Source organism: Poecilia latipinna, unplaced genomic scaffold (genome assembly GCF_001443285.1).
Source record: "Poecilia latipinna isolate Pla-1442-1.1 unplaced genomic scaffold, P_latipinna-1.0 Scaffold2003, whole genome shotgun sequence".
NCBI classification, from domain to species: domain Eukaryota; kingdom Metazoa; phylum Chordata; class Actinopteri; order Cyprinodontiformes; family Poeciliidae; genus Poecilia; species Poecilia latipinna.
This window is the reverse complement of record NW_015114619.1, coordinates 122594-135826: the sequence shown is the minus strand read 5'-3', so window position 1 is coordinate 135826 and position 13233 is coordinate 122594. Positions and strand designations below refer to the sequence as shown.

The 13233-nt window shown below is 44.6% G+C and overlaps 1 protein-coding gene across 2 annotated transcripts in view; it reads right to left on the bottom strand.

Moving 5' to 3' along the window:
• Window positions 1-233: 233 nt before the first annotated feature.
• The window catches only part of cbarpa (CACN subunit beta associated regulatory protein a), a 20790-nt gene continuing 7790 nt past the window's right edge, over window positions 234-13233 (bottom strand). For both annotated transcript variants that reach the window (XM_015016276.1, XM_015016274.1), the window contains 9 exons: window positions 11481-11552; window positions 7596-7747; window positions 7410-7471; window positions 7142-7304; window positions 6882-7062; window positions 6670-6807; window positions 4969-5167; window positions 3743-3947; window positions 234-3671 (listed from right to left, as the gene is read on the bottom strand). In XM_015016276.1, coding sequence (XP_014871762.1) covers window positions 1823-3671; window positions 3743-3947; window positions 4969-5167; window positions 6670-6807; window positions 6882-7062; window positions 7142-7304; window positions 7410-7471; window positions 7596-7747; window positions 11481-11528 — 2997 coding nt within the window. In that variant the 5' untranslated portion in view covers window positions 11529-11552 and the 3' untranslated portion in view covers window positions 234-1822. The remainder of the gene's footprint in view (window positions 3672-3742; window positions 3948-4968; window positions 5168-6669; window positions 6808-6881; window positions 7063-7141; window positions 7305-7409; window positions 7472-7595; window positions 7748-11480; window positions 11553-13233) is intronic.

Sequence of the window (13233 nt, the reverse complement as noted above, 5' to 3'; positions counted from 1 at the left end):
TGTTCCCTTGAGTAATAACGGCATTTGGTTTGCACTATTACTACAAACTTTCCAATATTAATTTCTAGTCACTTTTGAGCCATAAACAATCATCTTATGTTCCACATTTTTCCAGAAACATTTCTTATTGTGCTTTTTTTTTTTTTTTCTTTTCTTTTTGCATTTCTTGGGAGATTTTGCAGAGTTATGTACAATCAGACTCAAAAGAAATAAACTATCAGACTCTGCAAGAGTTGTTTTCGGGAGAAAAACGGATTATTCCCACATTTTTATTTGGACTTGCACAGTGTGTTAATCATTTTGTTTCCTCCTGGGCACAGGGCAACGCCACCTCTGATTACTTTCAGCATGTGACAGCCTGAACTCCTCCGTGAGCAATCTGTTTAAAAGCCTCAGAGGCTTCTGTGTCACTCACTTCAAGCGCATCATCTGTCAGTCTTCCCTCCGAAGAGTCTCAGATACACTAAAGCCCACGCCTGAACGCCGTCTCCTCGGTCGTGCCACATGACAAGAACTGATGACTAACACAAATAAACACAACTTAAATATAAGGAGCAAATGCAAAACTGCTCATGTATTTATTTATTTTTTTATTTGACTGCATCTTCTGCTTTCCATCTGGGTTTATAGTGATATCTTCAGGTCGGCTGATAAAGTGTTAATGAAAGAGAGGGCAGCTGTAAACATGTTTGGTATCGTTCTTCATACAGTGACTGGCAAATGTATTCACACAACTTTTGTTTTTTAACTTTACAACCACAAAATTATATTTTATTGAAATTCTATGCGATAGACAGACACAAAGTACTGCATAATTAAATTAGATGAACAAATGATCTAAAAACTGGTGTGCAATTATAAAAATAGCCAGAATTAAAAACCCAGTGCAAATAATCATCTCCAGAGGTTTTCTACTGAATACCATAGTCCAACTGTGGCTAATTTATTCTCGGTATGAATCCTGCTGTTATTTGATGGTATCTGTGGATTGTTACAAGGCTATTAGGGGAACATTATTAGTAAAAGCAGTAAAGAGGAGTGTGCTAACTCTGGAGGAGCCTGGTTGTTTCATTTTGTTATAGACTGCATGTGTTGCACACCACTCACTTTAGCTAAACCCTGTCAGAGGACCTTAATCGTAGAGTCAAGTCCATACCTAAGTCCCTCTGAGATTCTGTGGCAGGAATTGAAAATTAATGTTCTCATTTGTTCTCTGGTTCTGTAGCGTTTTTATTCATTTCAAAAGGCTCAAATCAAATTTTGCACTACTTCATGTGTGTCTGTCGTAAAATTCCACCTAACCACAATTTTGTGGTTGTGAGTGTAAAAGCCAAGTGGCTGAGGACATACGCGGTTCACCGTATCATTATTCGTGGAATCGACCGCTCTCTCACACGACCTTTCACCCTCATGACGACAGAGACAAACAAGGACACTTGAAGAGGAAAGGGACATGAGAGAAATGGCTGACAAACACCAGCGGTAGCTTTCATCCCATCAAAGTGCTCGTAGAGGTTAAAACTGTACACTATTCACAGACACGTAGCTTGGACTTAGCATGCTGAAAAGTCACAGGTAGGTCAGAAAATAACGTTTTCTAAAGATGCATCTACATCTTTGAATGTCGGCGATGAGTTTTCTGGTTACTGACGGAGGGACGTCACAGCGGCAGTTCGGGTGTGACTGGACGAGCTGGAAGCTAATGCTAATGCTGGAAGCTAATGCTGCTAGAGATGCCTGACACGTGATAATGTTGGGCCGTGTCTGACGCATTATGATGCTTGATTTATTGTGGTTTTGTGATAAATACAACGGCAGGGGATTATGTGGGATTGGACCCCGGTGAGGCAGTGTGAGTCACGATGACCTCTGACCCTGCTTGTCGGGCCTTCTCCGCGCGGCGCAGTCCGCCGTAGAGTCTCTCGTCCACCGACGCCACCAGCTTGTCTGCTAGGCTGCTCTGGGCCTGCAGGGAAACCTCTGACAGGATGGCCTGGCTGCTGTTGTTGTTCCTGTTGTCCACTCTGGGGTCCATGAGGCTAAATTGGGCCGACAGAGTGCTGCTCGCGCTTCCCGCCTCCTTGCTTGTGGACACTTGGCAGCCATCAGTCTCACCAGCCAACTCTGCGGAGACGCTTCTCGTTGGGTCTGCTCCGTCGGACGTTTGGCCGGCCGTGCTCCCTGCTGCAGCTGCTTCTCCGACCGGATCTTCTGCTCTCTCCGTTGCCGCCTCCTCAGAAGCCGCGACCTCGCTGGCTTCTTCATCGGCAGCGCTCGCTATTCTCGACAGGGTGCTGTGGTACCTGGTGTCCAGCGGGTAGCCTGCGCTGTCCCCCCTCCTCAGCGGGGTGAACCTCTGTCTCTCTAGAGACGGCGAGTACCTTCCCCCCGAGGCCGAACCCGGGTCGCTGTATTGCTTGTGTCTCTGCCACTGCTTCCGGAGGTGAACCCTGGACCTGTGCCTGGAGCGCAGCGGAGAGTCCTGCTGGTCGAAGCGCGGATCGTGACGAAGGAACTCGTTGAAGAGCGCGTCTGTCTTCTCGTCTATGCTGTAGTCACGGCGACGGAGACGGGATCGATGAGGACTCGGGGGCTGTGGGGTCGGGCTCACCAACGGAGAAATGAGTTGAGTTTGTGTTTCTGGAGGCTTCTGAGGATGGAGGGACTTCAGTAGCTGATATGGCTCTTGAAGGGTGTGAGAAAGACCGTCACCCTGAGATTTCTGCTTTAGTCTGTCCTCTGTGTCTGCGGTGAGGGCCATCTGGTCCTCCAGCTCCTCCTGAAACAACTTGGTCTCCACGCTCTCACACACTGAGCCTTTCCTCCCAGAGCTGGTAAAAAACAGTCTCCTCTCAGATGCAGTTTTCCCCCGAGGGGCCCCAGGAGTCCCGAACAGCCTCATATCTTCAGGGGCTCTGGATGGTGCTTCAATAGAGGCATAACCACTGTCCATTTGAAGCAACTTCCTGTTTCCTCCCTCTGCCTCTCCTCCAGCTCCATTCCCCATCTCCCCGACTCCCCCTGACGCCCCTCTGGTTCCGCCCTCCACCTCCCCATCACCTTCAGGCTCGTCGTCCAGGTCTTGCGACAGGCAGGTGTCCAGGCCTGAGCGAGCTCCACCAAAGGACGAGACGCTATCTGCGTCACTGCGGACCGACTCACGATCGGTGCTGCTCTGATCTGAAGACGCATATTGCTCCAGAGAGGCTCTCAGGCTCCAGATGTCTCTGTAGAGAGATGGGGGTGCCTCTGAGCTCTCTTGGCGGATCATGAAAGACAGAGACGAGCCTGAATCTGTCCTCCTTCTGGCCACGGCTCCCAACGCTGCATCGTCTCCCTCATCTGTCCCCGCATCGTTCTTTTTTCTCACACCAGCCGTGCCGACGTCTGTTTTTGAATCCTCGGTTTGTCTCAACAGCTCTTCAAACCGGTCCCGCCTGGTGGGTCCTTGCTCCGCACCAAACAGGTTGTCATCTTCCGCAGACTCCGACTCATTTCTTGTTGCTTTGGTTCTTATCGCTGCTCCAAACACCGTTTCTTGTTCTGCTCCGGTTCCGTTGACGGCGGGCTCAACCTGCCCCAGAGCGGGATCAGATGGGAAACAGAGTTCGGCTCTCCTGCTGCTGCTGGTGGCGCTGCCACCTACCTCCACCATGGCCTCCAGCTTTAGCCTGCACAGGAGAGGAACATGCAGTCAGAACCTGACTTTGTTGAAATCATTGTTATGTAAGGAGAGAATTACCTCCTGAGGAAGATGCAGGATGTAGGAGCTGTTTCCGGATGAGGCAGAGTCTCCGCGGAGAGGAACTGGAGGCCGCTGGTCTGGATGGGAATATGTGGGAAAGATTCAAAGGCGTCATCTCGGAACGGAGAGGAGTCTTCATCGGTGTGGTCGGTGGTTTCACTTGCTGCTCTCTGTCTCTGAAAAGGTTTTCTCTTTGGGGAGCCTGGAAGGAAATCACACACATCTTCACATTTCCATCTAGTGCCAAGTGTGTCACGATTCAGAGAAACCCGTACTAGTTAATCGATTCTTATTCTTACTAAACATGGGGAACCAAAATGTAGCTCTATACTTTTACCTTTCTGTAAATGTTTTATACTTTCATCTTTCTCTTGCTTGTCTTTTGTTGTTTTATTTGTATTTCCTCTAATTCATCCAAAGCTTTCAGTTGCCTTGTTGCTGAAAATGTGCCATATAAATAAAATGACCTTCCCTGCCTTACAATTACATTAAAGGTATTACTTACACTTGTCATAACTGAAATGAAATTGGAGCTGCAGCTGTTTCACAATTGATGGATTTAATGTTTGTATGTATTCGTTTAGATATTCTTCTCATTTCTGCCATATTTACTAACTTTCTGAAGACCAGTGAGCTTTATTGGGACCAAAACGCGGCCGTAATACAATGGACTCTGTTGTTTTAGGGATAGAGGTAAAATGTTTGGGCATAAATTCACTCACTACAATGAACAAAAGTCAATGCAAAGTCCTAATATAGGTAGAAATAGAAACTTGTGTGTGTGATGCTGTAACTTCCTGTACAGATTAACCAATCAGAGGTCGGACAGATCTGATGAGCTGCAGCGACAAATAAATCATTTCATGGTGCACTGTTACACAGGAACCATGAAATCACTTAATGCTGTTATAATTACATATGCTCATAATATTTAATGATTTTTTAAATGAATGAATTTCACATATTTATCGGCTTGTATATTTGATTTTTAACATAATGATAATAAATTCATTTATTTATTAATTTAACGACTTGTATTTATTTTCATTGAGTCAAGCATAAACAACAATTTAATCTTTTATTTTGTGGTACTATAGCTCTGAATACGTCTCATCTTTCCTTTCAAACCATTTGAAACCAGTTTAAAGTTTAGTTTTTATTTTTTTAAAAAATACATATTCATTTCCCGAAAACTTTTAGCGTTTCCACGAATCTGCGCAAACCTTTGGCGTCCAGACTGGCGGCCCGATGGCTGGTGTCGAACTTCCACCTCCTAAAGTAAGGCCCGGCCCCCTCCAGGCTGGCGTGTCGCCGCAGTTTGGAGAGGAAGTGCAGGACAGACGTCGGACCCGGGGCCTGAGCGGGCTCTCCCCTCGGCCCCCACTCGCTCTCGGCCTCGCCCCTGTCTCCGATGGCCTCCATCTGACAGAAGAGATGAAGGCAGAGGAAGATGGAGGGGAGGTGGAGTCGCATTAAGGAAGGACATGCATCTGAGATGGATGGCGACAGTGAGAGCCAGAGTCCTCAGGGGACAGGATTTGTCATGTTGTCACTCAGCTGCAGCGATGACTGATGCAGCAGCAGCAGCAGCTCTGAGCCTCTAGCAGGCGACTGAGTTTCACTTTGTGTTGGAAATCAGTGGATTTGTTTGCACTGTGGAAATAAACCGAGTTCAGTACAGACCAGCTCGGCTTTGAGTTTGAAAACAAAAGTTGCACATTAACAAATAAATAGCAGCTAATGATCTAGTACAGACAAAATAAATGAAGCAAGGTCAACTTTTGCAATGTACAGCTGTGGCTTATGTCTCACTATGTAACAAAGAACGTTCCCTGTGTTCTCGCAGCTTAATTAGATCATATTTCATAAGAGAAAAGTGATCCAAAACCACAATTGGTAGACATTAGATGTAATGCAACATCTTCGGAGATATGACACGATGTGCAGATTAACCCTCTCATTTTTTTTTTTAACTGTTGGAGTTCAGGGGATATAATCACAAGAAGGTTTGTGAACCTGTCAACTATGGCAAATAAGGTGTGAGAATTGTTAGTGTTTTTGTTTATAATCGCCACAAATCATAAAGAACGTTTCCCTTGCATGTTTAGTGATGGCTTCACAGTCTCTGTAGATTTCACAGTAAACGTGATGTTGAGTTTGACCTTCATCAGCCGTACAGCAAACGTACGGCAAACTAAGTAACTTCACTGAGATGCTTCCTTCTGACATTGGCCATTCCTCACTTTCAGCTGATAGACATTTGGGGGTTTCATACATATTTATCCAATATTAAGTCACGTCACAGCATCTAAAATCTTATAATACAAAATTTGATGGAGAAAATCTTACAACAATCTTAAACTTTCTTGAGATTTAGAATGAAAGGGTTCTGTGTGTGTTTTAGGAGTTCTGCTGTTCACTTTTTCTCTTCCATCTTGCATTACAAATATTAATATACAACCGAAAGGTTAGCATTAAAGCGTTAAAGTTATTGATGAAAGTTGAAAGGTCATTTTGATTTAGTAAAAGTGGGGGGCTGGTTCACCGTTTGATCTTTAAACTTTTAAAGTCAAAGCTGGTGTGTGCAGCAAACGGCACAAACGTAGTCGAGTTGATTGACACCAATTTTGTCTGATTTGAATTAGGTGGAGGGGCTGGTTGATCTTTTGTGACCTCTGGAAACATTTCCTAATGTCTTTAAAATGACAGCGGCACAAACAAAAACAATTGTGCTGCACAAACATTTGACACCAATTCTGTCTGATTTGAAAAAGGTGAAGGAGCCATCTTCACTCGTGTAAACAAAGTTACAAACAAAAGCAAGCAAAAGATGAACAGCAGTGAAGTCTCCTTAGACGTTCAAGGGATTCATTTGAAGTAAGAACTTCAAATGAAGACAAGGTTCATTAAAGTTAAAGACTCACCGTCTGAGAGCGCTGGGACTTGAGGACAGATGAGGACTGCAGGTCTCTCTGGTCCAGGACGGTGGAGTGGTGTGGATCTCCAGGCAGCCCCCCACTCAGGCTCTGTCCCAGCCAGTCAGGGACTCCTCTCTCAGCAGGCTGGATAAAGGAGACAGGAAACTCCATCAGAGGCCGAAATGTGGCGGCTCACCGACCTGATGTTGTTCAGCTACCTGGTAGATGCTGAGGGGCAGATTGGGAGCCGAAGTCTCACTGATGTTGATGGTGCTGCTCTCCGTGGAGTCGCACTCCATGATGGTGAGTATCTTCAGGTCACACGGAGCGGGAGGCAGGTGCAGGTGGGTCAGCCGGGCCTTTTTCAGGTGATGGAAGTCTCCTTCGGTGAGCGTGTACCTGAGGTCGAGGCATAAGCGTCTGATCTCCGTCCGCCAAAGAGGGGAAGAATACCCAAGTTTGCTCAAGTGGACGTTACCTGCGTCCTTTTTCCTGAGTGTTTTTCTCCTGATCATACAGCGCGGATTCGTTGAAGGACACTCTGCGGCCCGTGGAGCCGGTGGAAACGAATCGGTCCGACTCTCCATCGTGACAGCTCGACGCCGAGAGAGCGTCTGATTCATCAAGGCGAATTGTGATCTCTGAGCGAAAAGAACGCGCCGACAAAGAGGAACAAAAGAGGTCTGTGACGACACCGAACCAGAAAGCATGTGTGAAACTGGAAAACAAAACGGCGCAGCTCTGACCTTGCGTGGGCTGAGAATCCTCAGCATAAGTCGTGTTTGTCTTCTCAGGGTCATCGCTCGCTCTGCGGGGAGGAAATTACTTTTACTCTCCGTGTTTTTGAAGCACAGAAGGAGAAGTGCTCTCTGTCACGTCATGCGGATCTCTCAAGTTGCAATCCACACCGACCTGGTTCTGGCAGGACCCACCTGGAGTAGCGCCGTCCACCCAAGCAGCAGCGGTGACAGAAGAGCAGCAGCAGGGACAGCAGGACCAGCGTCCCGCCGGCGAAGACGCTCAGCAGCACCAGCAGCAGCACGTAGTTCTCCGCTTGGCCGGTCGACACAGGCACATCCTGTTGCTGAGCGATTATTTAAGAAAGGGGGTGAAATGTGTTATAATTGTAGACTATAACGTATTTATAGTCCACATAAATACTATGGAGCTTCCAGCTGTTTTACATTTCATTTCATAAACATTGGCTGCAGCAGCAAATGACATATGCAGTGCGTATTGATTTGCAGCGTGGTTTCCTGTTCCAGTCTGAACAACAAAACATGGAGGACATTTTGGTGAGCTTTGGACATTGGACTGGACTTTGACTAGGATGTTACATCTAATCTACTCCCTCGTACCTCTCACTGTATGTTTAGGGTTGCTGCCCTATCCCCCCCCTGTGCTGTATTTATCTTCTCTTCTACTCTGACCAGCTTCCATGCCCCTGCTGAAGAAAAGCATCCCAAAGCATGATGGCACCACCACCGTGTATCGCAGTGGGAATGGTATGGGCAGCAGCTTCCAGTCCAACCAGTCGGTCTGGATGGACGTACATGTCTTGGTACGTTTGCTGTTGTGGATGTTGTTTTCTAACCCCAAGGTGCTTTATACTTCTCAACTTTCTCCCTGAACTTTGCTGCTGTTCTTCCTTGTCCTTCATGATGTTGCTGCTTCCCTAATGCTCTCTAACAAACTGTCTTCATAGGGAAATCAGGCGACTTCTGGTTGCTGGGGGATTTTATTTGGGGCATCAAAGTAAAATGGGTTGGATACCATAAAATTAAAATGCATACCACCCTTTTTGAGATTTGAAACTTTGCAGGTACAGCATGCAGAACATTGTGTAGGTCTAAAGCAATAAAATACACAGATGTTTGTCTTTTTAGCGTGACAAAATGCCAAAATGGTTATGGATATTCTTTTTGAATTCTCTCAAACATACTTCATATTCTGAAAAAAAAAGAAAGAAAACATTATCAACAAATCAGTGCTATAAAGTCACAAGGACATAATTAAATCCTGTTTAAATGCGAGCAGCGCAGAACGCTGGAGTCGCTGGCCTCCCACGAGAGGGTGAGTGAGATACATTTGTTTTCATCAGGGCAGAAATTTTACCAAATTACACAGCGTAATCCTGTTACCAGCTGTGCATGGGTTGGGACAGATCCCTGGTTTTCCTTTGTCCTTTTCTGGACACTTTCCTTTTTCTGTGCATTCAAACGAAATGCTTCGCAAAGGACTCCAAACCAACAACATCCAGACTGAAGGATGAAGGTAAAAACACCCAGAAACAGAGCAACACATCGAAGCTCATGAATCTAAATTTGAATATCTGATCTTTTATCTATAAATATCCCTCTAAACATGGTTGTAATCGCTTAAACTTTGACGCGGTGATATTGCCTGGGATGCGGCGCATGAATTTAATTTCCTCTCCAAAGATCCAGACTCAATCATTGACCAGCAAAGCCCGGCAGAGGCGTGCATTTCTCCACTGCTGTGTTTTGTTAAGGGAACATGGTGGCAGAATTCACTCTGGCTGGACTGTAATTGATTGTCTTTCTTTTTTTTTTTTCTTTTTTTTTTCTAAAGAGCCAGTGAGGACTCTCTTTGTGGTGTTACGCTGTCAGCTGTAAGCACCATAATATTTAATGAGTGGAATCAGCATTGGAAGACTCTTAAGTCCTTGCCTCCTCGCTGCAAACACACACCCACATACACACCGCTTGCTCGCTCAAACACACACACACACACACAGACAGCCAACTGCTCTCTTTTGATTAATACACCGAGTCTTGACTGAGCGGGGCTGGGGATGCTAATCGAAACGTCAGCAAGACCCTTAATTCAATTTCCCAACTCTTCTCAATGAGAGGGAAATGAGGCCTTTGCAGGCTAAAAATGGAAGTCGGAGGAGGAAGAGGAGGAGGAGGAGGAGGAGGAGGAGGATGCCGACGCACATGAGCAATCCCCACTGACGACTTTCCTGGCTCTTCTCCGAATGTCGGTTTCAGTGGAAAGAGGAGAATAATTGGACTCTTTCTGCCCGCACGAAAAGAATATTAATCAATTGAAATGTTTGATCTTGGCTAATGGATGAAGATGTATAAAGAGAATTATCCAGAGAGGCTCAAGAGGGGAGAGAAGAACCCAGGAGTTCCTCGTGGAGTGCAAAACGACTTCAGGATAATAATAGTGAGAACCGCAGCTGCATTTCAAACATCTTTCAAAAGAGAGAAAACGTCTGTGTCTCCACTGACAGCTGAAACCAAGAATGTACAAACTACTTGTGAAAAGACACACAATGTGAAATGTACCAATCAGTAATTCATGAAAACATGATGCTTTACGGCCAAACACTTCAGTTGGACTTTCATCAAACCAGAGAACAAGTCTCCAAAAATGAAGCTACTTCTTAATTACGGTGTTCATCCGTAAATGGCTCTCTAGCTTTTATGTTTCATTTGAAATGATGCTCCTCTTCCTCACTGCGTGGCTCTTCAGGCCTCGACTGTACATTATTCTGGCTCAACACATGAGAAATGTCTTTGCTAATCCAAACCAAACTTGAACGAAGACAGTTCAAGTTTAGTTTGGTTTAATTCAGGCAGTGAGAAATAATGTGTCTCCTGATACAGAGTATATATCTCGTTTCCAATGCACATCATCATGACTCCGACATAAAGCAGAACCGGCGATGGATCCATCTGAATTCAGATAAGATATGGGTGGGAAAGAGAAACTCTGCCTTCAGTCCTGAGCGTTGAGGTTCTTCTGTAGAACCACCAATCAGACACTCAGAGGATCCGTCTAACAGCATCAAGTCACTGGATATAAGACAAGGTGAAAAAAAAAAAAAAAACTTTCTTTTTTTTTAACTTCAGAAAGCAGACCTGGCTGGCAATAAGTGTGGTCACACCCATATACACATTTTTTTTTCTTGTTCAATATGCCTCTAAAAAAAATTGCCTCAAGTCAGAACATGTTAACTTAAACCAAGTTAAAGATGAAACAGTGTTTTACATTCAGCAGCCCACAACCAGGATGGAAGAGGAGAAGCTGGAAGTGGTTTGATGTGTGGATTAAAGATTTGAACCAATTTCGCTTCTTTACACAGAAAACTAAAGTGAAACATAAGGTGTCCTTGCACTTATTGTCAACTCTCGTGAAGATTGGTTAAAAAAAAAAAAAGTCATTAAATAATGTTTTACTGCAGTCACATGGAGAAACAGCTAATCGGAACAGATTCATTCAATGTTGTATTCAACTAAATCTCTGGTAGCACGGCATATTTGTGTTTGAAACAACCATGATTACATTTGTGTGTATGTGTGTGTGTGTGTGTGTGTGTGTGTGTGTGTGTGTATCGGAGCAGCCGTGACTTAATGAAACCTGCTGTTTCTACAAACTCAGCCAAACGGGAAGCAAAGCTCCATCTATCAGTCGGAGCAGCGAAGCCATCTTTCTGTGCAGAGCAACGTGGAAGTCGATTCTCCGTTTCCACGGAGAACTCAAGCTGACCGGCGATCAGAGCAACCAGCTCAGACTCCTCCTCTCTCCTTCTCTCATCCATCCAGAACCATATCCAGTTTCTGGTTTCCCATCAGCTCCCCATCTGCCCGTCACCCCCGCAGCACCCGCAGATTGAAGCCGACACCTGGAACACTGTTTTTCCCCAACATGCCTTTCTCCGCGGTTCCCACCCTGATTGAAACCCAGCAGGGATTCAGAAAACACCGTGAGAGTTTCTCCAAGCGTAACATCAAGCCATCTGAAGGTGTGGACAGCATGTGTTGCTGGATATGCAGCGTACTCACAGTGGAGTTCTCTGTCAGACTTGTCCGAACAGGCAGATCATTGCTCATGGTCCAGGTCAGAGTGAGTGAGCCCTGTGGAGGAAGACAGAGCCGCAGATCAACTTTAAAACATCCAGTTCGGATTATATAAATGTTACACCGTCCTTTACAGAATACAGACTGTGCAACTGAACTTCTAAGTACTCTGAGATAAAGTTTGGTTAAGCTGTGGAGACCTTTTGACAGGTTTGGATGAATGTCACTTAAACTGAAAACATCGCAAGCTTTTTTTGTGTCTACCAAGGAGTTTATGGAGTATTATGGGATTCACTTTTGACTGTTATCGGCAGAAATTGTTCTGATAATTTAGAAAGGCTGGCTTTGTGTCACAAACTTGGCCGCAGTCCAAAATATTTTTAACAAATTTTCCTCAAACCACCACCCAGCTAAGGCTGTGTGTGTGTGTACAGCAAGGATTGAATTCCAGAGGTCAGAGGTGAGAGTTCAACCTGCTTTTGCTAATGTACAAATGGTTGTGCAAAGTTAACACTACCCAGCTTATTATACGACACTATGTTGATCTACATGGATCCAAAACTCAAGCTTGGCGCTCGACTGTTACACCCTCACAGGCTTCAGTGTGTTAAAAACATGCATTGACGGTAGCGGCGTCTCTTGTCCTTTTTAATCTGAAACGCTCCGATGTAGTTTCTGCCACTTTTAGGAGACCTCTCCTGAAAAGGTCACTGTGATGTGAATGCAAATGCAATTTACAAAACAGCTGCTTCTTCCTCTTTGGACATTTGTTTGGAGTGTCGGACTGGTTGTTTGTTTAATCTTTTTTTTTTTTTTTTACATGAAATTGACACACAGAGACATTCTTTTACTCTCTCAATGATCTCCTCCTAAAACATGCATCCATGTTTTGTTTTGTTTTTTGCCTGCTTTCAAGCCTTTAGGCATATTTTCTGCCAGATGTCCTAGAGAACTGCACAATAACGCTAGAACTGCTCCCAATTTCCTCCACTTCATTTTAAATCACGTGTGTCAAACTCAAGGCCCGGGGGCCAAATCTGGCCCGCCGTAACTTTTTATATGTAGGCTCCAAATTACATCAATCACAAAGTAGCAAAATTCACACAAAATCAACGGATCCTCACATTTTTTCTGATTTCATTGCAATGTTTTTTTCTCAAATTCATCAAAAACATTGGGCTTAATTGACTCATTGCCTCAGCCTTATATAGTTATAGTTACAGCGAGGAATAAAAAGTCACATTTAAAGTCATGGGGTATAGCACAAATATCATACAAATCCTTACAAATATTTCGAAATTAGCATCACAAAATCTGTGATTTTGATTGCAAAAAAAACCACAAAAACAATCATAAAATCCTGGAGGGACAGCTACTTATTAATATTTTAACAGTTTGATGGGTTTTATCGATACATTTTGGCTCAGCCGGTCCTTTAAAGAACGTTCAGATTTTTGATGCGGCCCAAAATGAAACTGAGTTTGACACCCCTGCTTTAAATCACCAACTTAGTGGTTCAATCATGAGCTCCAACAGAACAATTATCCAAAAAGACACCAAAACTGGTTCCAGAAGAGATGAACCAGGGTGAAATTAAGCATCGGGGATGCATTTTCCAAAGCCCATGACTCTACCTCTGTAAAAAAAAAAAAAAAAAAGACAGATCCGAGGTCTGCTTCATACCAGGAAACCACTGAATTTATAAATGTACAAATTCAGCCAAGAACAGTGGTCATGT